This window comes from Protobothrops mucrosquamatus, unplaced genomic scaffold, assembly GCF_001527695.2.
Source record: "Protobothrops mucrosquamatus isolate PMUCROS unplaced genomic scaffold, P.Mucros_1.0 scaffold374, whole genome shotgun sequence".
Lineage (NCBI taxonomy): Eukaryota > Metazoa > Chordata > Lepidosauria > Squamata > Viperidae > Protobothrops > Protobothrops mucrosquamatus.
Window position 1 is genome coordinate 412,070 of NW_015386706.1, and position 20,274 is coordinate 432,343.

Below are 20,274 nucleotides of genomic sequence, written 5' to 3' on the forward strand. Positions count from 1 at the left end.
GAGGCAGCCCCCCCCCGCAGCTGCCCCCTCACCCTGGGACCGCCCCATCCTCCAGTCGCCCAGAAGGGGCTGAAATCCAGGGGGCTCCCCTGGGGGGCAGGTGCCAGGTCTCCAGGTGGCCCCACACCCCCTCCCCAAAATTGGCCTGAGCAGCCCCAGACCAGCTGCTGCTCCCAATGCTCGGCTGTGCCTTTCAATGTGTCTGAGTGGATGTGGACGTATCTTTTCAGGGGGGGGGGGGCTAAACTTGTCTACTGGCCAACTTTTTCTACTCCAGGGAATGTGCAAACACTAGAGTGACCCCCCCCCCCAGATTCAGGGTGGTCCCCTCCCTGACTGGCCACCCCTCTCAGCAGTCCCTCATGCCGCTCTGCTTGGAGGCCTCTCTGGATCCCCCAATGACCCTGCCAACTGCCAGTGGTGGAGTCAACCTCTGGCCCTAAGACCCTGTTGGCTGAGTGTCAACACCAAGCCACAATTTATGGCTTATAAGTAAAGGCTGGCTTCAAACCCGGCCTGTTCAGCTGAAACCCAACAACAGGTCCTTGGGAGGTGTGTGAACTTGGGTTAGGGGTCTGGCCTTGGGGTCTCTCTGTTGCTGCCCCCCCCCTCAGTTCTTAGGGGTTGTCCCCTGTTGGTCCTCAGGGGAAAGGTCCTGACTCTGGATTCCCAGCTAAGAGATCCGTCCTGCATTCCTGGCCAAATCGTTGCAAATTTGGAGGCCGTTGGTCTGGGCCTGGGCCTGGCGTCCGGCCGCAAGGCCCCTGCAGGGAGCTCCGGCTGAGCGTCTGGGCTTTGTCCCTGCAGTTGGCGGTCTGAGCATCCAGACTGATGGCAGACTGGCTGTCGTTTGGCCAGTGAGAGCAGTGGCAGGAACAGCGGGCATTCCTTGATGCTCGCTGGTGGGAGGGCCCCAAGAGTGGGTGCTGGGGAGGAGCCCCTTGCCTGCATAAGACTTGGGGGTCAGGATGGTTGGTTGTGGGCTGAAATGTCTGCTCTACATTTGCTCCCTTACCGTTTCTGAGAGGGGGCGGGGTGGAGGGGGGGCGGGCTGGCCAGGTGCAGCCCAGGGAAGAGTGGAGTCAGGCGCCCACTTAGGGCTCCCCTGGGGCACGTCTGGGGCACGAGGCACTTCTGCTTGGCTCTTGCAGGCTTAATGAGGGAGAATGCAGCCTTAATTTTCTCCTGCCTGATGCAACGTGTTGGTAAAGGGGGGCTTAGAGGGAAGCAAGCTGAGGAAGGGGTGGGTGTCTATCCCTGATGCCGTGTGTTGGGAGCCACGATGGCTGTGCTTGAGCAGCAGAGCTCACCCGGAATCTAATTCAGCACCAGCTACAAAGGAGAAAAATGTCTCCCTCTCCGGCTTCTCCCCCTGTTTCCAAAGACACCCTCCCCTGCTGCTCTTCTCTCCGAATGAGGCTACGGAATGTCCCTTGAGGAAGAGGAGGGGGCGAAAGGACCCGGGAAAGCCTCTCGGGCTAGCTGGGGCTGCTGTGAGGGGCAGCTCTGCAGGAGGGCACCAGGCACTTCAGAAAAGGCCTCTCTGAGCCGGGATGTGGCCCAGGGCTCTGCGTGTAGCTTGAGTTGCAAAGTGGCTATGCCAGTTTAGACCACGGCCGTCTTTGCAGATTTGGTGCCCATTGAACTGGCTGTGGTTTGTTTCTGCGGCCGGGTTGTCTGTTCTGCGGCATAATTTTTAGACTTTTTTCTGTACGTCCTGAATTTTGTTCTCTTGATTGGATTGGGACAGGAGAGGATCCTTTGCAGAAGCTCCTGCAACCACCCAAAGTGACTCCATACAAGGAGACTCCCGGGGGATGGCCTAGTGAGAACTAGGAGGGAATCCAGGAGGGGCTTGGGGGTCGTGCGGCCCTGTTAGCCCAACGGAGTTCCACTAACACAACTCCTGAGGAGTTCGTCCATCTTTCAGAGATAGCCAGGACTAACCCATCTCTTCTTCTCTGCCTTTCAGCATCCGCAGCGTGATGCAGAAGTATTTGAAGGAGAGGGGAGAGCTGACCTTCGACAAGGTCTTCAATCAGAAGATCGGTAAGTCTTGAGGTGAATTGGGGTGCAGGATCACGCAGGGCAATGCCCATCCTGAGTTTGGGGAGAAACCATAACTTTGCCTTGCTGGGATCACTGGGGACCAGAAACCAAGCGGTACCTCCAAGCGCTTCAGAGGAGCGATTGTGACGGTGTGCAGATGTCTGAGCTGGTGTGGAGGGGGTGGCTGAGCCGTGGCCTTGCCGGATAACCCCCTCTCCTGCCAGCAACATGCACAGACCCTCGTGCAGCTCACAGGAACGGCTGCCCGGTGTTCTGGCTCGGGCACTCTGCTTTGGCCAGCTATGGCAGCTCCTTCAACGGGCTCGCCCAGCGGGACGGTGGCGTCCAGACAGGCAACTCTGTGGCAGAGCCGGACCCTCGCCTGCTTCTCGCCTTCAGGATTTTGCTTGCAACGGCTGAAGCTTTCTGGAGGGAGCTTGATGTGCGACTCTGGGTGTTCGCGTTGCACGGCAGGCCTGCGTGTGTGGGTGACAGCCAGTGCAGGCTTAGTGCTTGCTTCCCGTCGGGGTTTGCCTCCAGCAGCTCAGTTTGTAGAAATCCCGGGAAGGGTTGCCCTCAGAAGTGTAAACAATGCCAGACAGATGCTGAGCTGGAGTGTCTCATGCCTGCCAAGCCTAATCCCTGAGCAGGCTTTGTGAGTAATCCAGCCAATTGCTCCAGGCGCTTCACAAGGGGAGATTTTCCCCATTTCATTCTTTCTCCAATGTTGAACAGATTGGGATTTAAGAAATCATGGCCTCAGAGTGAGACGGGACCTTGAGGCTGATGGTGGGAAGTCTTCTCTGCCGCCTGGAAAAGATGAAACCTTTATTAGCTGCTTGGACCAGGGGCTCGGATTTGAAAGCGGCCCTTGCCGCGGTTTCCTCTATGCAGACGTTCTCTAAAGATGCTTGTTTCGATCAGGGGAATCACTCACATGAGAATTATTTAAAACTTGGTTTGGACTTTCGAAATGCTTATCAAGGTTTTGGCAGCTGCTTGTTTGGGCGATGGAGAAACACCAGTGGTTAGACAGGGTGAAAAGTGACTGAAAGTGCTTAACTGAAATCCACCCCTCTCCTTACAGTAAGAGGAGAGGGGTTCTTAAAAGGATGTTTTGAAAATGTGAAATCTTTTAAAAGTAGCTGCTGCTTGCTTGGCTGGGGGAGATTATTGTTCAGCTTGAAGCAGCAGCTGCTGAATACGTTGTGCTGTTACCTTGTCGGTTGTACTGGGTAACGCCACTTGTGGGTTCCGGCTAGGCAATGTTGAAGGCCGCGCTAGACAGAAGGAATAACTTTGAGGAACAGGAGGAAGAGACGCCGGCAGCACAATAGTCGGATGACAGACTCCTCTTGAGTCCTGAGTAGAAGCGCAGTCCGAGAAGGCCTCTGGGGCTTGACCCGCCCTGCTGCTCATGCAGACGGAGAGGGGAAGCGCCTTAAGAGCTGCATGGCGCTAGCACGCAGGAGGCTGGTTCCCTTGTCTGGTCTCCCCCGAAGGGCTGGTAGGCAGCCAGGGACCGGTGAGCCCCTCCATTTAGGAGACCGCGTGCGGTCATGGTAGATCCATAGCCGACTGGGATCGCCTGCTGGTCTCATTGCCCCGTTTTCAAAGGTTGAGTCTTCCTGTGCTTGCTTTGCTGTTGGGATAACGAGACAGAAGACGCGGCCTTCTAAAAAAAGACAGCATAGAGGAAACCCGGCTGCTAAGTGAAGGAAGCAGATGTGAAAATAAAATGTGTTTAAAAATAGTCCTGGCGTTTTGGTAAAGGACGCTCACTTTTCAGATCGAGACTCATCTGCTGATTAATCGGCTCTTCCCCTGTCCTGGCTGTAGAAGGCCGACTTCTCTGGCCATTTAGTCCCTTCCCTGGAGGGACAGACACGGGAGATGAAAACTGCCCCCCCCCCCCGGATGGGTGATGAGGCGCCCTGCCTGGGATCAGGCCTTCTACTTCTTCCACCTGTTTGTCTCCTAGGATTCCTCTTGTTCAGAGACTTTTGCCAGACCGACATTGAGGAAGGCGTTCCGCAGCTGAAGTTTTATGAAGAGGTGAGACCCTGCACTTTCCTGATTCTCCCGGAGAGCTGGAGGTTTTTTTTAAAGTGATGAAAAGGGTCTTAGTGCGTTTAAGGAATCGGTGGAACGATGGTGCATTTAGGCACTGAGTAAATCTGATCAGGAGCAGCGAGAGAGAGAGAGACAGAGCCTCCGCACTCCAGGAAACTCATCTGCTGCTCTGTGAGTCACACGGCAAAGTGTGTTTTGAGGAGTGATTCACCCCAGTGTCAGGTAACGGCTGCTTTCTCAGGATGGCTTTCCAGAAGTTGTGTAGGCTGGTGTTGAGTTCTGCAAAGGCTCTCTGTGGAAGGCTTCCCCCCCCCTTCCCTTCAAGGGCATTTCAGCGAATCTTGGAACTCGTTTTCTAAATCTGTTCCACCTTGCCCACCCCGGGCTTTTCACTCCCGGATCTGCAGCCCTCCCAGAGGGACCCGAAGCGCCCCCCACCCACCCTTGGGCAAAGCCTGGGCTTCACCAGCCCTTCCTTCGCACTGTTGGGTCTTGCAGATCAAAGAGTATGAGAAGCTGGACTCTGAGGAGGATCGTCTCATCAGGAGCCGCCAAATCTACGACACCTTCATAATGAAGGAGCTGCTGTCCTGCTCCCACGTGCGTAGGAACACGGCCATCCCACCGCAGCTGGGCCCAGGGGGAGGTCCAGCTTGGAGGTCTTGGTCCCTGAGGGGGCCTCTGTTTGGCTTGGGGTGGCTGGGACCCCATGGTTTGGGCTTCGTTGAACAAAGGGGCTTCATTGGTGGGGGTCTCAGAGCCCCCCTTTTGTGCTTCTCCTGCCTGAAAGGGTGAAGAGAGGCGCCCCAGTCATGCTGCAAATGTCCTCAAGTGTTTTCTGTCCCCAAAATACCTGAATGAATAAATACGAGTCCTTTCCCTACAGCCCTTTTCAAAACAAGCCGTCAGTCACGTGCAGACCCGCCTGGCCAAGAAGCAGGTCCCAATCACCCTCTTCCAGGTGAATGTGAGACTCGTTTGTCTTTGCGGAACGACAGTTTTAATCAATCCATGGACTAAAGTGACTCACTTGTGCAGAAAGCAAGGCATGGTTAAGATTCCGTTCCAGGAGAGAGATGGACTCAGAGTCTAGTTCAGCGTTTCGCAATTTGGTAGCCTTAAAATGTATTGAATTCCGAAGCCCATCATCCTCAGCCAGTACAGGCATAGCCCCAACTGATTGACTGGGGAAAGTAGATTTTATTCTTGGGTTTGTGGTATGGAAGCCAGTGGTGGTTTGGATAATTGCAATATCCTTGGCTTTTTCCCCCGTAGCCCTACTTAGAAGAAATCTGTGGCAGCTTGCGAGGAAGCATTTTCCAGCTCTTTCTGGAAAGGTAGGGCTTGGATGGCACCTTCCTTCTCTGCAGCCCCCCCCCACCTGATGGCCCTTGGGGGTCTCTGCAAGATGAGCTCAGGAAGGAGGAGATGGCCGCTGGGGTGAGATGCCTTGGGTGTTCTGGGAGGGTGTAAGATGTAGCTCGGCTGTGGGAATCCCAGCGGACCTTCTCCAATGTGGGTGCCCTCCTTGGGCCTACTTGCACTCCCAGATGTTTCCTTCAAAAATGAACAACAGGAACCTTTGCATCGTATTGGGGGAGCTTCTACAAAGAGACTTCAGAAATAAACACTCTTTTTAAATTAAAAACTAGAGTATTGAGTTCTCTGAATTGCAGTGTTCAGTTTTTTTTCCCCTCACAAGTTATTTCAGCACTTTTTAAAATGCTTTTCTAATAGAAACTGAAGGGATTAGGAAATATGGAAGCTTGATATTCTTTCAGCCGCGATTTTTACTGGAATCTCTCCTGCCTTTTAGGAGAAGCACCATAAGCAACTCTGATTCCAGGGCACCCAATTAGGAAAAAAATAGTTGATCAAGAGACCTTTTTAAAATCAGAAACTTGATTTTGTTTTGTTTTTCCAGTTCATCTTAGGAGAAAGTTTTGTTTTTACTGCGGTCATGGACTATAACTTTTTCCCCTCTTTCTTATTTCCAGCGATAAGTTTACAAGATATTGCCAGTGGAAAAATGTAGAGCTGAACATTCACGTAAGTATTTTCTGATCTTCGAGGCGTGTTTTGCTGGATGCACATTTATAAAGCCAGGAATGGGCAGATTCATCGCTGAGGGTTGTTTCAACAAGGTCCATCTCGGAGGGGCTCAATGTGATCCAGAAATATTCTTTAGCCAGAGGGCTAGTTTGGGATGACCCCACAGTATTGGGCCGTAAGTGTTCAGCATGCAATTGTGCTTTGCAAAGCTTTTGCCAAATGTGTCCCTGTGAAGTTGAGAAGATTAGGGGGAGGACAGTCTTATGTTGTCGCCCTCTTCTCTCCGCAGCTGACCATGAATGAGTTCAGTGTCCATCGGATTATTGGGAGAGGCGGCTTTGGAGAAGTCTACGGTTGCCGTAAAGCGGACACAGGGAAAATGTCAGTTGCGTGGCTTGTGTGTATGATGAGAGAAACATGAATTGTCCCAGACAAAGCCATTAAAAATTGGGGTGGGGGTGGGTTACTGCCTTATGTGTTTAATTCCCCCAATGCTCCAGAAGTTGGAGGAAGATTTTCTCTTTGAAAGGACATCTCCCCCTCTTGTTTGAGTCGCGCTTCAACTGTGGCCCCTACGTTTTCTCGGTTTTTACACCGAAAAAGTTAAAAGGCAACGGATTGCTTAACTGTGGGAAAGCTTGTTGCGCTGATGCTGCCCGCATGGACTCGGGCACAGCGCCGGTCAGGTCAAGTCAGCCAAACTCTGAATTGGAGAGCGCGATTGCCCTGCTTGAGAAATCCCTGGCTTTCATCCTTTTAATTCATAAACCAGCAAATCGCGGAGCGAGTCCTGGGAGGCACCTGGGAGCAAGCGAGGACGCAGCCTGGCCCTTTCGTGTCCTGGGGCGGCCTCAGCCTCTTTGTGCAACTTCTCAGGTACGCCATGAAATGCTTGGATAAGAAGAGGATCAAGATGAAGCAGGGGGAGACCTTGGCCTTGAATGAACGCATCATGCTCTCCCTCGTCAGCACTGGGGTGAGTGCGTGGTCCTCGGGTCAGGTTGCAGCGCAGGGGGAAACGGGCAGGTCTCCCCCACGGTGGCTGATCCACCGGGGGCCTGTCTGGATTTACCAAGACCTCTTGCGGGAAAGTTGTGGCCTTTTTGAAGCAGCCTGAAACTCTGGCGCAGGACTTGGCTCTTGCAGAAATCCTGGGGGGGTCACGGAGCAAGAATGCCACCATTGGGCCCCCCGTTTGGTCAATTTGTCTAGAACTGGGCAGCCCCCTCTCCTTCCCTGCCCGGCTCAGGGCCTCTCTCACGATGGGTGGTGTCCATTATGCCTGGGAGGGCCTCTTTGCATCATGCCAATCTCGGTCTCCCCCCTCCCCCCCCAGGACTGTCCTTTCATTGTGTGCATGACGTACGCCTTCCACACGCCCGACAAGCTGTGCTTCATTCTGGACTTGATGAATGGTAAATGAGTGTGTGTGTGTGGGGGGGGGAGTGTCTGTCTGCTGCTGGCCTGCAGGGAGTGGGGCCGGGGGGGTGTCTCTTGGACACGTGTGGAGTGGAAGGCCCAGGCCACAGAGACTGCCACCGCAGGGGCTGTCCGTGGGGGTCTGGAAAGGCCATCCTGAGGACTCCCGCAGGGCCCAGACGGTGCAGCTTGAACCCGGGGATTTTCCGCACAGAGAGCTGCTGCTGAGGTTGGACCTTCTTGGCCTTAGGTGGAGACCTGCACTACCACCTCTCCCAGCACGGGGTCTTTTCGGAGAAGGAGATGCGCTTCTACGCCACCGAGATCATCCTTGGGCTGGGACACATGCACAGCCGCTCCGTGGTCTACCGAGACCTGAAGGTAACCCCTGCCAGGAGGTCCGGAGGCTCCAGGGGAGGGCAGCGGGGGCTTTGTCAGGATGCCCTCTGTAGCTGGCGTCATGTCCCCGAAAAGGGCTCATCCCGGGCATCCCAAAGGGGAAGTGGGAAGGAAGCGGCAGGATGGTGCTGGAAGCGGCGGCCGTCACAGTTTCTGCAAAGGGCGCAACAGGCCCCGTGGGCCGAGGGGACTCTCTATCGGGCCAGCGCTGGTCAGTAGCAAAGTCTGCAAGGTTCTGGGGCTTTACGGAGACCTTGCGCCTGTCTGCTTGCCCTCCCCTCCCCTCCCCTTGGGATGTCTCGGCGAAGGGCTCAGAGGAAGGCTGAGCTCCACTCTCGGCCCGTCCGGCGTGACTTTCTCTGCGTTTGCCCTCGTCCTTGGCCGGCTGCTCCACCTGGCAGAGCCACAGGTGCCTCTGGGTTTCTCCCTAGCCGGCCAACATCCTTCTGGACGAACACGGCCACGTGAGGATCTCCGACCTAGGCCTGGCTTGTGATTTCTCCAAGAAGAAGCCCCATGCCAGCGTGTGAGTAGAGAAAGGAGGCATGCTCTGCAGGGGAAGCCTGTCAGCCGAGCTCTGAGTCCGGCTGCCCCCCTCAGCAGCCCCCCCTGGATCCCTTCTGTGGGCGATGGCAGAGTCTGAGCCTGGGGCCCGTGCTCAAGGAAGAAGGCGGCTCCCCCTTTGCTGCTCCCGCCTGGGGGCCTCGGTCTCTTCTGCAGGCCTGTCCCATGTGTGCATCCCTTTTCCAGTGGAACTCATGGCTACATGGCTCCGGAGGTGCTGCAGAAGGGAACGGCCTACGACAGCACGGCCGACTGGTTCTCCCTGGGCTGCATGCTGTTCAAGCTTCTCCGAGGGTGAGTCCGGCCCCCTCGGGTGGGGTGGGGGTGGGGGCTGAGGGACGTAACCTGGCTTTACAGACCGGGAGATGAGCAGCTGGGCGTTAATATAGGAGGCTAATAACCTTCCCCCTCTCTGCCCTGCTGAGTCTCGGCTTGTGCCTGTGTCTCCTCCTCCTCCCGGCAGGCACAGCCCTTTCAGACAACACAAAACCAAAGACAAGCACGCGATCGACCGCCTGACGCTCACTGCAGTAAGTGGGGCTTCCGAGCGGCGGGTCGGGCCCCGTTTCTTTGCGTTCAGTAGGCGCCCTTCCTCATCGACTGCGCCCAGCAGGTTTAAAGACATGAACAAAAATGCAAGAACCAGCAGCGCAAGAGGCATTTTATTGCACTGTATTCTGGGGCTTGGAAGGAAATTAACGGTGCAGTTAAAGCCGCTGGCTCCAGTCTGGATGTACTGCGGCTGCAGCTCTCCTGCGGGGGGGGGGAGTTCTGTCCTGGAAGCCTCGCAGGGCCCTCCGGTCTTCCATTCTGGGGGAGCCTAGGTCTCCGGCACAGGGGATCCGCTGGGTACTCTTGGAAGATCGTAAGCCTGCGTCTGGGGCAGATCCAACTCCCAGAGCGCCCCTCCTTTGCTCCCCCCTCCCCAGAACGTGGAGCTGCCGGATTCCTTTTCCCCTGAACTCAAGACTCTCCTGGAGGGGCTTCTCCAGCGGGACATCACGAAGCGTCTCGGCTGCCAAGGTGGTGGGTGAGTCCCCACTGGAAAAGTGGAGGAACGAGGGCTGTGGGGGTTCAGTTGTTTACCTAATCTAATTGGCTAAAGAGCCCTGCGTTTATTTTGCAAAACTCCTGATGCTCTTCCATGCAAGCAGTTCAAATAGTTGCAGAGAGGGAAGAGCCCCATCGACAGCAGATCCCCTGCCCACCTGCAGCTGAAGCCCTCCCCTCCCTTTTAGCCAGGGCTGAGCCCAGAAAACAAAGGGGCTCCTGGTTTGGGCCCCCGAGCCTCTCCTGGGCCAAACTCCTCTGGCTGTGCTGAGTCTGCTCGGCTGGGGAAGGAGGTCCCAGCGGCCGGCGTGGGGCTCTTTAGGGGACCAAAGTTGCTTATTCCAGCCCAGATCTTCTCACAGCCGCCTGCCTTGCCTGCCTACCCTGTCAGGTGGATGCTGGCATGGCGGGGCCCTGCGCTTTGATTGGGCAGTGGCTGAGCTCCTGTCCCTGGCATTGGTCCTCGAAGATGTTTATACACCAGGAGAGGCTGGATCCAGAGCCACTCGGGGTGGGAGACGGGACAGCCACGCGGCTTTGGGGCTGTGAAGCTCACTTTGTGTTTGTGCTTCATCCCACAGTGCCCAGGAGGCCAAGGCTCACCCTTTCTTCCAAGGAATTGATTGGCAGCACGTTTACCTGCAAAAGGTGAGCCCAGCGGTGATCCTTCAGCACGCAGAGCCTTTTACCTGACAGACAATGATGCTATAGAAATTCTGAATGAACACTCTGCTGGTCCTTCATTGCTGAATTTGAACCCGATTGCAAAGACCTGGTTTATGTTGAAGCCTCTGATGCCGCCCTTATAAATAAATAAACAAAAGCCAGGATTTTCATCTCTGCAGGGAGCCCGTTTGTAACTCTGCTCTCCTTGCCTTGCCAGTATTCGCCCCCCCTGATCCCCCCCAGGGGAGAAGTCAATGCGGCGGATGCTTTTGACATTGGCTCCTTCGATGAAGAGGACACAAAGGGCATTAAGGTGAGTGGGGGGCTTTTGGGGGAGGCGGCCCCCTATCTGGGGGCCGATGATGGGCGTCTCATAAAACATCGGGGCAGGAGAAGATAAGGCTGGTACGGCGCTGGGCATCCAGTATTACTTCAGCCTTACGACATGGTGGAATGAAGGCTGTTTAAGGCCAGGGGGTCTCCTGAGGACTAGTGTGCTGGTTGGCTCCTCGAGGCGCTGCGGACGAGCTGTGTGTTGCTTGCAAACCAGGGGATGGTTTTGGAAGCGAATCCTTTCTCTCCTCTCCCTTCCTGTCGCCAGCTGCTGGACTGCGACCAAGAGCTGTACAAGAACTTTCCCCTGGTGATTTCTGAGCGTTGGCAGCAGGAAGTGGCGGAAACGGTGTTTGAGGCGGTGAACACCGACACGGACAAGGTGGAGATGCGGAAGCGAGCAAAGAACAAGCAGCTGGGCCACGAGGAAGGTACCCCTCAGCTACCCCAAGGACCCGGGTGCTGCCGCCCTCCGTTGGCAGGGTGGGCCACTGAGCTGCCCCCTGCCCAGGAAGGGCACAACTGTAACTGCTGGGCTTCTTTGCCAGCTGTGCGTTCCTTAAGAAGTGTGTGCCCATCCTTGGCGGTGGCTCTCCCACCGGGCAGCCCAGACAGTGCCTGGCAGCCCCCCCTTCAACTCAGGGGCACCCCAGCCCAGCCCCCCTCCTGCTTTGCTCCAGAAGCCGGCCATGCCAGCTGTGAGGGATGTCCAGACGGGTCCCTTCTGCCTTCCCCACTCATGGCGGCTCTTCCCCCCCCCCAGATTATGCTCTGGGGAAGGACTGCATCATGCACGGCTACATGCTGAAGCTGGGGAACCCCTTCCTGACGCAGTGGCAGAGGCGCTACTTCTACCTCTTCCCCAACCGGCTGGAGTGGCGAGGGGAAGGAGAGTCCCGGGTGAGTGGTCCCCCTCCCCTCCCTGCCCCCCCTCCCCCCGCCCCTGCTCTGGCTGCTCCCAGGCTGGGCAACCTCTGGGTTCCTTTCGCCCCTCAGCAAAACCTGCTAACGATGGAGCAGATCCTCTCGGTGGAGGAGACGCAGGTCAAGGACAGGAAGTGCATCCTGCTCCGGATCAAAGGAGGGAAGCAGTTCGTCCTGCAATGCGAGGTAACCGGGGTTGGGAGTGGGGGGGGCTGTTCATCCCCGGGGGGAGTTTATTCGTTGGGGGGGGCTGTGGGGCTCCTACCTCACCAGCAGATTGAGCTGCTGAAAAAGTGATACCGTTTTCCTCCCTCGCACCTGGTCTGCAATCCTGGTTAGCCAAAGAGCATGCCGGGTTTGTTGGGGGCGGAGGCGGCATCCTCTGCTGTGTGTGGCAGAGATGGTGGGTTCGTTCTGTCCCGGGGCGGCCCGTCCTCCCGGGGGCTGGGCGTCGAGGGTCTCTCCGGGGTGTGGGTGTGTGTCCTGCAGCCTTCTTTGCTCCCTCCTAGAGCGACCCGGAGTCCCTGCAGTGGAAGAAGGAGCTGACGGAGGCCTTCACGGAGGCCCAGAAGCTGCTGCGAAGGGCGCCCAAGTTCCTGAACAAGTCCCGTTCTGCGGGGGTGGAGCTCACCAAGCCCCCCCTGAGCCATAGGAACAGCAACGGCCTGTGATGGCTCGTGGGGAGGAGGCCGGCTGCCTTCCCCCCCCCCTGCTGCTCCAGAGTGGGGTCCTGCGAAGGGCAGCGTCTGGGCAGGGGCCAGGCAGGGAGAGGTGCAAGGGGCAGGGGCTCTGCCAGGCCACACGGACCGAGGGAGATGCCCAGCCTGGAGGAGCCCAGCCGTCCGGCCCTGGCATCGGAGAGGGCTCCTGCCTGCTTCAGGGATGGCACTTTGGACCTTTGGGGCTCAGTGGGGGTTCCCTGGCTGCGTCCACCCGTCCGAAGGGACCTCTGGGCCTCACTGGGGCCCTTCACACACACGGACCAACTGAAGACATGTTTTGTGTGGCTTCCAGTGTTGTGCTGTTGCTGCTGCTGCTGCTGCTTCTTTTCAGCAAAAGTGTCTCTGGACTCTGGTTCCGTCTCCCTCACCAGCTGCCCAGCCCGTCCTGCCAGCGTCTGCTGTGGGCTCTGCTCCGTTGACCTTGGCCTGGACTGGTGCAAGTAGAAGCTTGGCTGGGGAAACATGGTGATTGTGCGCTTGTGTGTGTGTGTGTCTGTCTGTCTGTCTTCCTCTTCTCACACATGAGTTGCTGGGGAGAGCCACATGGCGAATGCTTTTGTGACTTTCCTTTTAGTGGCACTTTTAAAAAACACTTTAAACAAATCCAGTAACTAAACGTGGAGCATGTGAACGCTAGAATTAGCCTGCAGGCAGCCAGGAGGCCTGGCTCAACTCTTGCGGTTTCAGGATCGCTCCCCCTGGTGTTTCCGTCCCTCGCAGTTTGCTCTTGGGAGCCTGGGTCTGCTAAGGACGGGGTGCACCGCAGCTTGCGTTGGCAGTCTGTAGGGTCTGCAAGACTGCGCCCCGAGAAGCCTTTCTCCCCTTGGGAAGACAAACTTGGAACCCTCTTCAGCAGGGTGTGGCGGGTAGCTGTGAATCGCTGGCTCCTGGCTCTGAAACCTGGTTTTTGTTTCGTGCCAATTCCGGTGGTCTGAAAGTTTGTGGAAATTTGCTCTTGCAAGGGAGAGACCCCCCCCAACTCTAGAACTGCAACGTGGTCTGAGGGTGAATTGGCTGGTGTGATGGCACCGTGCCAGCTCTTCTCCTCCTCCTCCTCCTCCTCCTCCTCCTCCTCCTCCTCCTCCACTTTTGCTTGGGTTTAGTGGAACTTTGAAGCTCTAAATCCCTCTTTACAGCTGATGAGATTTGGAAGCGCTTTCCAGGGCCCTCCTTGGGGGGGGGTCTGAGCTGCAGAGCCCTAATTGCAGGTGTGCGTGTGCTGGTCCCCAGTAACGGAGCCACCGGCCTCCCCTGCTCTTTTGTGGGGAGCGGCTGGAAAGGAACAAGGGGCCTCCACAGCCAAGAATTTGGCAAAATTGCCTCAATGCCTGCTCTCTTTTTGCCCCTCAGGGCAACTTCAGGCACTGGGAACGCCCTCTGGGAAAGAGCCGGGCTGTGTTTAAACAGCTGAAGGCTCTTTGTGAGTCTGTATTTAAAACAAACCTGAAATTACCGTGCTTGTTTTAAACCAGGAGGCCCCCTGGGGTCATCAGCTCCGTGCCTGTCGGAGAGGATCTGTCGGGTGGCACTTTCAGGATGCATCATTTAGCCACATTTGGGGGGGGGTTCCCCCAGAGATTTTGTGAAGAGGAAGATGCAAGTTGGTTGCTTTTAAGGGTCTGGAGAGAATCAGAAAATGTTGCCCGGCTGAGACTGGCAGGAGCTGTGCTGCTGACTGCCCTCATCTCAGGGTGGCACAGATTAAGCTATTGTTCAGATTAGCCTAGATATTTTAGAAGTGTGTGTGTGTGTGTGTGTGTTCATTCCAGAGGCAGCTGAAGGGCACCTGATAGAAATGGGATGAATCCTATGTGGCTTCAGAGCTGCCACCCTCCAGGCTGTCTGAGAAGTTTGTGTTTGTGTGAATATTTATTTTTTTTTAAAGGATAAGCAATTTCATTTCCCCCAATGCACGGGGGGGGGGCTGGGGGGCTCCGGGTACATTTAAAAGCTGAGGAGGTTGGGCAAGAATTCCCCTTCCTTTCCTAGCTTTTGAGACCGAGAAAGGAGTGTGGTCGGTAGCTTCTCCCTGGGCTGGAAGAGGGACTTCACAGAGGCACACTTGGTAAATGACTATAATAATACAAATTGTTATCAATTTACTAATGATAATTAGTAAAGGAAGCATTTCGCTGGGACATTTGATTGGTGGAAGATGGGAAGTAAGTTCTGAAAACGAAGGTTGGCAGAGTCCTTTTTAAAATGGCCTTCCCCGTGTCTGCTTGAAAATCCCGTCCTCGTCTCTTGCCCATCCGTAGCAAGTTGCAGCTCCCGAGGGGCTTCCGGCAAGACCAGCCCTTGGCGGGGGATCTGGCCGTGGTGGCGATTCCACCGATTTCAGAGGAGGTGAAGGGCGCCAGGAAGAGCAGCATCTCTTGAGGGCAAATTGCAGTTTATCGTTTTTTCCCCCCTTCGGCAATGCACTGCTATGTTAGAGGTCTGTTTTAGAGCACCTTAACCATCTTGAATTACAGTATATGCATACTCTTTTTGAACTGTGCTGTAGAGAAGAACTTCTAGCTAAAAACCGATAAAAATGTTGGGATAATATACATTTTTGGAGATCTTAAGATTATATTGCTTACTTTCAGTATTACACAAAATGGGAGAAATATATTTAAAAAACACTGAAAAATGTACGCATATCCAAAAGATCATAAAAAAATTTTTTGTGCCTGCTGTCATATTCTATGATGTAAATATGTGGTTTAGCACTACTGAATATTAGAGCATCTGATAATTTGTTATTTTTTTAAAGTGTTAAACTAATAATCAAAAGTTTTATTTTGGTACAACATTAAGTTACTTTTATCCTCAGAAGTAGTTTAAAAAATCCAAGAATTATGTTTTAACTAAGAGGCATTTTTATGTTATTTATTTTTAAGTCTGGACACCTTGGTTTACTTAATTCCCTGTACAATTTTTTCCTCATCTTATGTATGTTATTTAAGTAACAAGGATCCTTTTCCAGTTGAATTCAATAATTTTTTATTACAGTTTTCATAAAATTGCTGTTCAAACCGGATTTTCTTTGTCCAACCATCCCCAATAAAACAAGTTCAGAGAAAAAGGACCTCTCTCGTTTTCCCCTCCTCTGGCCTCGGGTGTCTTGGGAATGCACCGGCCTTTTCCCACATGGGGCCGGGATTTTGGGGTCGGTGTGTCGCCTGCAGGTCTGCCAGGCCGGGCAGGCTGGTTCTTGAGTGCCAGTCTGCAGAGTGGAGTCTGGGCAGGGCCACACCCGGCTTTCAGGAAGAAATCGGAGACGGAGAAGGCCAGATGGAGGTCCCACGAAGTCCTCAGGAAGAAGACTGTCCCCTTCTGCAGTTCTTATCCCAGCAAAATCGCCAGAGGACAGAAAAGGAAGGGCCAACAGATCGGACAGGGACTCCCAGCCTCCCTGACTTGAGCCAGTGGAAGGTGATCCGGTCTGTTTGTTTGTTTTCCAACCTTTCAGCCTCGGTGTGCATTTAAGCACCACGACTGAGCGGAGGAGTTTGGGACTGTCTTCCCTGCAGGGCCCTGGCTTCAGGTGGCTTCCCTGCTTAAGGTGGAAAGGAGCCCGGGAGAGTAGTTTTACGTAGGTTTCTCTTCACCCAAAAGTTCACGTCTGCTGCCATCTATTGGATGATTTTTTTAAAAAAAAAGTCACATTTTCACATGAAAATGAGTGAGGATGGAAACCTTGGGAGGACTGAGATCCTAACGACCACAGTCACAGCCCTCTTGTCACGTTCCCCCTCCCCCACCCAGGGTCTTCTACGGGGCTACTGAAGTTTGCCCCGGTGAGAGTAGGGGAGACGATTGCGGGTTTTCTATTGCCGTCCTCCGCTGGGACACTGGAGACTGGACCAGGAGGCCTTTGGCCTGATCCACCAGGGCTGCTCTTGTTCCCATCAGAGAGTCAGGCTGTTTGGTCAGCTTGGCCCTTTTAGTAACCAAGTCGTAGATGTTTTGTCCTTTCAAACCAGGTCCTGAAGTTGACCAGTGCCCCGATCGTGAGCATGATGCATTTAATGGAGGGACGGCAGCTGGCAGCCAGTTGCGCGAGCTTCCCAGCCAAATTCTTTCAACGTTCCTCCCCAAAAGCAAGTGATGGCTCATTTTTTCAGGGTATCCGGTGACCACAGATGTTATCGGAAACATTATCCTCCAGAGCTCTTTCGAGCTTAAAGAAGAGAGGAGATGTTTGTGTAAGTTGGAAGACTAGAAGAAGGAAGTTCTCGAACAGCCACCTTTAGGAGACCTCAGTCCATCATCCTTTCCTTCTGAAAGGAAAGTGGAGCATTTTCAAGACCATATTTACATTTTTGTGGTACGTAATACTTGCTGGCATTTCTGGCACCGGACGTGGGGTGGCTTTTGTGTCTGCAGCAGGGCTGTTTCTAAGGTAGGTCATTGGTCTTCCCTAGAGGATGATCCCCAGGGGTGAGTGGCCGCGTTGGGCGTGGTGGAAGAGATGACGCCAGATGGGCAGCAGAAGCAGCACAAAGACTCCCGGGAATCCTTGGAGCAACGTCTGGATCTTCCAGGTAAGTCATCCTTATTTCTAAGATTGTGCTTGTTTTTAGTAGTAATGGCGGCCATAGTCTTGAGACTCATCAAGATTGTGATGGAGGGTGAGCTGTGTTAAAAGGTTAAGACCTTCAGATAAAACTGTTGTTAATACACATGGGAGCCGGGGCCTGTCAAAAGTCCGGCAATCAAACACCTCCGGCCCAGCAAAAGTGGGCAAAGCCATATTACTCTATGGTGGGCAAGGCTGGTCAGGAAAAGCAAGCAGCGTGGGTGCCGGTTGGGCTGTACCAGCTGACGGCCGGGGGGGGGGCTTGGGAAAGGATCCAGGGATCTTGGCCACTAACCAAGACTTCTGGGCAGTAGATGGATCTGGAGTAGCCTTTGGGAAAAATGGAATATTCATTCCCCTCAATGCTCTTGGGGAAAGTAAGCTGCCTCTTTGGAGTGAGATCTAGGAGTTGTGGTTGTGTTGGGTGATATTATTCAACTTAATGTTTTGTGGTTAATTGGGACCCCTGACTTGCTGGCTGGGGGGGGTAGCCCCTCTGAGCTTGGTAGGATTCAGCCTGGATGGCAGAATTCACACTCCACACCCACCTCTGCACCCCTGTTCTTCTGGGTGGGTGCCCCAGGCCACACGTGCAGATGCTGGCCCCCCCGAGTGTGCCCAAGGGAGAGGGCACCAGTCCCCCCTTCCCTGGGCCCAGCTGGTTGGCAGGGTGCCTCTGTCTGTGGCAGGCAGGCAGGCAGGCAGCCTAACACCCGGGCGTATTTTTAGCCATGACATGTCCTCCTGTTCAGCTGCTGGCTCTCATCTGGGATGGGTGGGAGGGAGGGGAGGGGTCCGCTTAGCCACTTCCCCCGTCCTCCTCCTCCTCCTTCTCCTGCTTTTTCCTGCCTGCTGGGAACCTGTAGCTGCTGCTGGGGCTGTTTGTGTAGGAGGCCGCTCACCTGTTGTCGACCAGGTGGCTGATAGAGAAGGTAGGCGCCCTCTGGGACTGCGTGGGGAGGGGAGAAGGTCTGGGGAGAAGGTCTGGGGTGGGCGCCTACCTTGAGCTCCCAAATGCCGGCCGGAGGGTCAGCAGGTGGCTATTTTTAGCCAGGCTCAGAGAACAGCCTGCCGGAACGTCGGAGAGCAATGGCCGAGCAGGGCCTTCCTTCAGGCCAGGCTCTGGGAGCAGCTCAGCTGCGAGGAAGGTCCCATCCTGCCCCCTTTCTCCCTAGATGATTGTCCACCAGAAGTGGACTGGCCTTCTCCTCTTTGCTCTAATAGAGATCCCCGAGGAAAACGGGGCAAGACCCTCCTTTTCCGAACCCAGAGAGATTCCTGGGGAAGCCGTCCCGGGAGACCGCCCTGGGCAGGAACAAACCAGCTCAAACGCTGGGAAATGTAAAAGCCGGGGGGGGCGGGGGAAGCTGGAGGTGCTTCTGAGGATGTTAATCAGGAGAGGCCTTTGGATTCTTGAAGGGCCTTCCTAGGCTGGTCTGAATCCTGGCCAGATTTGGGCCTTCAGCCGCTGATCCCAGTTTGGCCTTTGAAGACGGTGTGGGTGGCAGGGTTAGAAATCAATACGATGGAATCTTAAGCGATCAAACTTTTGAACCGATACAGACGCCCAGTTAATAAAATAAAATAAAATGAAGGTGATCCAAGACACTCTTTTGCTCCCCAGGAGTGCCTTCTCATGAGCCAAGTTGCCAAATAGTTTGGTGTGAATGAATTTTGATGCTGTGTTTTCTGTAAAGATGGAAAACAGGTTAATCCAGAAACCAAATGAGGCCTTTTATATCAACACAGTCTGTGTGTGTGGCAGGTCCATGCCTTGCACCGGGGCCGTGTCTGGTTTCTGCTTAGGGTGTTTTGTGAACTTATTAGGCCTTGGAGGGTAAACCAGGATTGTGTAAGCAATGGCGGCTTAGTCCAGAAGGCGGGAGGAAACAGTTATGGGAGTCCAGAAAGCAGAGAGATGGTTCTGGGCCCTGGGACCTCTGGCGCAAGGTGGTTGAGAGGGACGTGGCTGGATCTGAGATGGCAGAAGTGGCCACGCACAAGGACACGTCTATGTGGGTCTAAGAGAGCCTCGTCAGGACGGAGCGGCAGTGGCCTCCCACCACGGTTTCCGGCTGGGTGCCCTGGTTGTGGGTGGGGGCCGGGCTGGGCGCTGGGCGGTCAGTGCAGCAAAGGAGGCCTCGGCCATGTGGCGGCTGGAGAGGCGGGCCGGGTTCTGGCCAGGCAGGCTGATCCAAAGTCTGCAGAAAGGTCTGACTGGCCCAGGGCAGCCCCTGCCAGCTTCTCTGCTGGGGAGGAGGGATCGGGTTTCTCTCGCCCACCGGGCAGCTGTGGGTTGGCGAAGCTCCGATTTCAGCCTGTCCAGAGAGATGAGCTGGAGGTGCCAGCCCAGGGCGGCTTTGCCAGGGGGCCAAGGGACGAGGGCAGCAGTGGCCGGGGGCCAACGGGGCTTCTTTTTCAAGTTTTCATTCTTGCCTGCACTGATGGTTGCTGCTTTTACTGTAGATGTGTTTGAACTGGATTTCTGAGGCGTTTCGCCTATGATGGAGGGACCCAGCCAGCTGGCAGTTAAAAATGTCTCCATGGTTACGGGGGGGGGTGAGAACCACCAAGAAGACATTTACATTTACGTAGATTTTAGCACTTCCCAATTGCCTCAAGACAGACTTGGAAACAGAGATGGTGGGGGAGGCTGCTGTCCTCTTTGTTCTCTGATGCATTATTCATGGGTGGGTGTACGTGTGTGGGTGTGTACATAATAACAATAATAAGCATGCCCCTGATTTAGAGGCTCTGGGAGCCTGGAATGGAGCGCTACATTCGGCTCTTGTCCACAACCCCCTTTCCACTTCAGCGTACGTGGCCTCCGGCCAGCAGGAGCCCTTCTTATCCTGTCCTTTGCGCTGAACAAAATGCAGCTTCTTCTGAGGCTTCCTGGGGCCCTTAAATAAAGGCCAGAACGATTCCGAAGCAGGGCTTGGAGCTGGCGGTGGCTGATGGGTTTGGGAGGATCCCCCCCCCCGCGTGATCCAGAGAGGACAGTCAGCGGCGGAGGTGACCTCCCCAAGGGCCTCCTCTTTCCAAGGGCTCTTGATAAAGCCAGGCTTTAATCAGGGTCTGTCCTGATCACCACTGTTTAAGACCGGTGGGAAGCATTATGGGGAATTTCTCTCTTGGGTGGCCCCAGCTTGCAGGCTAAGACTCAGGCCAGCCCGACCCCTGCAAAGCTTTAGCAGCCCCCCCTCACTGTGTCCCGCAGGGGCTCCTTTCTTTAGGTGGAACTGGGGAGTTTTTATGCCCCCTCCCTCCTTCCCTAACTTGCCCAAGACGTCAGCCAGGTGCAGCTGGTGACTCTGATCCTGAGGCATTTGAGGGGAGGAGAAGAAGCTGTGAAGGCTACATTTCCAAGAGGTCAGCAGGAAAAGTCACCTGTTGTCCAGGGAACCCTGTCCCAGACCCGTGGAGCTGGGGGGTGAGGGCTGTGTCGCTTGGCAT

At 54.9% G+C, this 20,274-nt stretch overlaps 1 protein-coding gene across 1 annotated transcript; it reads left to right on the top strand.

The window, feature by feature from the left end:
• The first annotated feature begins 1,979 nt into the window (after nt 1-1,979).
• On the top strand, nt 1,980-12,200 carry GRK3 (G protein-coupled receptor kinase 3). The gene is made up of 20 exons (XM_029284109.1): nt 1,980-2,049; nt 4,031-4,104; nt 4,621-4,722; nt 5,009-5,083; nt 5,398-5,459; nt 6,120-6,171; nt 6,464-6,555; nt 7,051-7,150; nt 7,511-7,589; nt 7,844-7,974; nt 8,424-8,518; nt 8,743-8,850; nt 9,020-9,086; nt 9,486-9,586; nt 10,188-10,254; nt 10,490-10,585; nt 10,874-11,036; nt 11,369-11,505; nt 11,602-11,715; nt 12,039-12,200. Exons 1-20 carry the CDS (start codon nt 1,986-1,988, stop codon nt 12,198-12,200), a joined length of 1,941 nt encoding a protein of 646 aa, XP_029139942.1. The 5' UTR covers nt 1,980-1,985.
• The last annotated feature ends 8,074 nt before the right edge of the window (nt 12,201-20,274 follow it).